Source organism: Perkinsus marinus (assembly GCF_000006405.1).
Source record: "Perkinsus marinus ATCC 50983 genomic scaffold scf_1104296959092, whole genome shotgun sequence".
Classification (NCBI taxonomy): domain Eukaryota; phylum Perkinsozoa; order Perkinsida; family Perkinsidae; genus Perkinsus; species Perkinsus marinus.
In genome coordinates this window covers 1-3,424 of record NW_003206518.1, presented here as the reverse complement: position 1 = coordinate 3,424, position 3,424 = coordinate 1, and the positions used below count along the sequence as shown (strand labels likewise).

The 3,424-nt window shown below is 45.1% G+C and overlaps 1 protein-coding gene across 1 annotated transcript; it reads right to left on the bottom strand.

The window, feature by feature from the left end:
- Positions 1-12: 12 nt before the first annotated feature.
- Positions 13-774, bottom strand: Pmar_PMAR015897 (conserved hypothetical protein; the record flags this gene model as incomplete). The annotated part of the gene is made up of 1 exon (XM_002773302.1): positions 13-774. A coding segment is annotated over exon 1 (718 nt), but the record flags the coding sequence as incomplete, so codon positions are not given.
- Positions 775-3,424: the final 2,650 nt, after the last annotated feature.

The window sequence follows — 3,424 nt, the reverse complement described above, 5'->3', positions numbered from 1 at the left end:
TATCGGCGATACAGCCGGGGTTCCTCGGATCATCCTCATCGAGGCCGTACTCATTCTTACCAGAAAGATCGGCACCAACATCGGCAGCCTTGGTGTAAATACCACCACCAACACGACCAAAGAGAGCAATAGAGGAACCACCCAAACCATAACCGGTAAGAGCCTCGTAAAGAGCACGAAGATCACCGTTATAGAAAGAAGGAACGTTATAGATGGTAACGAGAATAGCCAAGTTGAGAACAGCCAAAGACACGAGAGCGAAACCCATGACGGAGCCGCCGCGAAGTGCAACATCGTAACCATCAGAGAGGTTCTTCCAGCACTCATGAGCAGTACGGACGTTGCAGTATACAGCGGTCTTCATTCCGATGTACCCGCAAGCGATAGAGGTAATGGAACCCACAACGAATGACAACATAGTGCCGAAACCGATGCAGGGCCAGATGATAACGGAAAAGACGAGAACGTAGACCATCATGTACTTGTACTCGGCAATGAGGAATGCGTTTGCACCCTCAGCGATGTTGGAAGAGATCTCACGCATGGCGAGGAGGATCTTCTGAACATCACGGGCATCACCAGCAACAAGAGAGTCTTGCATGCCAGACTTTCCCTTGTAGGGACCGGCCAGCTTGATGCTGCGAACATAGACCAACTCTTTAATGGCCCACAGGAGACCCACCACAGGTGGGACGAAAGAAAATACGTTAGTTAACGTGACACTGCTCATTATGGCAGTTGAGAAGTCACTGTATGCTTCTTAAGCCTTTCTTGCCTTAGACTGTCGTTAGCTATCGATAACCTCTTGCAGTCTTGCATTTCCTCAAGTATGGCTAAGTGCTCAAATTTGTCCCAAAATATTAATCTTAAAATAACATCACTTGTCGTCGAACCCGGGTCATCCACAAATCATTCACGAAGACTAACCATCGCGCCAAAGAAGTAGTTTACAAGTTTAACTTCAGCTAGACCCGCAGGACCTCGAGAGCTCTGATGGGCTCGGCTAAAGAACCGTCCTTATCAACAGCAAACGTCCTTCGTCTTGAACATTTGGAGCTCTCGCAGACCTTTGCGGGGTCTTTCTCGGGGGGGTAACCTATAACAGTATTTAAAGTACACTCCTCATTGAGTGACGATAGACAGAGACTCCAGAAGAGATGAATTGAGCTAGCACTAATACTCTGCGGAATTCAGTTATTCCAGACCTTGAGTGTGCATGAGTTGATAGATCATAGGCTACTTACATTTTACCCGTCGATCAATTTCTCGGTACGGTCAGTATCTTGAGGTTGACTGCGCATGATACGAAATAGGTACGAGTCAGGGAGGGAAAGGCCTGTTTCTGTTGATGGTACATACGAAGGCTATAGTCATACGAGGCTGGTCTCGCTCATAGTTATTCAAGTAGCAACCCTTGCAGTGAAACAGCTGTGAAACATCTCGATTTCCCTCAAAATCTCCATAGACCTCAACGTGATAATAGTAATACATGATTAGTCATTGGGAAAATATGCACATGGTAGTCAACTACATGTGTTGGTGATGACAATATGGAAATTCTGAGGAAATTTTGGGAAATTATCATATGTTTCTGTATACTCCCATCCGAACTCCTATAATTAGCTTTTTTCCATGTATTTTGATTGAACTCTGGTTTCCTAACCAATTACGCATTTGTGTTTCCGATCAAATTCAGGACACCTGCGCGAGCGCGAGTTGACATAATGGATAGTTTTTCTCTATCGCGGCTTCAAACGATTACGCTTTTCACAGTATATGTTCGTATAAATGTTTACATTGCATATGCGAAGTATCAGAGCGATTATCAATAATTTCAAGAAAATGCACATTTATCGCATTCGCATATCAAATTGGCACGCACTGTACTCGCGAGTTTCATATCGCCACTCAACCTCGTCTCAGAGGAATATCCCGGAAACCCGGTGTTCTTAGATCAGCACGAGACTATACATTGCACATGTTAGGAATCACCATTCCCATGAGGGTTTCCATGCTTATCGAATTCGAGCCGATCTGATCAGCTTGAAGCACTTAGTGATACTCTCTGGATCAGCTCGCGATGAGGCGACATCGTTCCGGCACTCCAGACGAGCGTTCCAGAAACCCGATTCCGCCAAATGACTCTGATGAGGAAGTTATTGATTCTAACAACCGCGAGTTAGTTGAATTGGCTGAGAGGATGCACATTTCCTTACAGGACTTGGAAGAATTCAGAGAGGTAACGGCACCTGTATTACTGTCGCTTTGTCGCGACGCGTAGTCGATAACACCGTCAGTAGAAGCTGTTAACTTTGCAGTGTAAAGATCTCTATCTTGATCTATTTAGGGGACAGATGATTAGCTATGCAAATACATGCAATCGCGCACGACGAGTAGAAGCATTAACTGTTATGCACACGTTATCGAATGTGCATTGATCATCGCTCGCTGCAATTACGCTTCGCAAAGTTCCTAAGAGCACTGATAATACGAGAGAATTCATGCCCAGTGTGGGGGGATACGCAAATGCTAAACTACATGTGTTGGCGATAATATGAAAGTTGCGAAGAAATTTCGGTCAACGTTCGTTGGTTCCTGTACTCTTCCACCCGAATGCGTATATAGGCCTCCACATTATGGGGGTCACAATGAGTGGGGGCGCTCCGGAGAAAAACGAACGCATATTTCCCCAGCACCGTTCCTGCCAGGTATTCAGTTTAGTTGATATCGACGGAGGCGGAAGCATAAACTCTGGCGTAAGGTTGAAGAGCTCTCAACAGCGCACTTCCGAACACTATCGTTTACCCATTGATCGTATTCGTATATCCTTATGATGTCCAAAAATTTTTTGGCAGAAAACCAGGCTTCAAAACCGATGGGCTTCGAAACTTCAAAAAATAATGTGTGTTGAATCACCGGTTGAGATCAACATTGTCAATCTAGCACCCGCACAATTGGAGCTCGAAAATTGCTAAATGCTTGACGGTTTACTCATCCAGCTCTTTCTGACTTTTTCATCGAGCGAGTTGGTTGTTTGGAAGGTAAAGCTACTCAGCGCAAGAAGACTAGCTGACCTCTTTCGGAATTTCCCATCCACGATCCATTCGTAGTGGCCGTCGTTGTTCATCAGGAGCTTGGAGCACTGATGGAAACTCTTGGGCTGAAGGTGACACTTTATGAAGTTGAGGCTATGGTAGCCGATGTTGACGAGAATGACAATGGAGAGATCGACTTTGAGGAGTTCGTGCAAGTGAGGATGTTTTGCACCGGGTTAGTGTTGGAGGAATATATCTTTATTCCCCTCAGCTGAACTGAAGTGCTCATATACGAATTCGGTAAGAATATTAAATATTCTAACCCGAAACCCACAAGGAGTTCTTGAAATTCTCTCAGAATTTTCACATTGTCACCAATAACTTGTTGG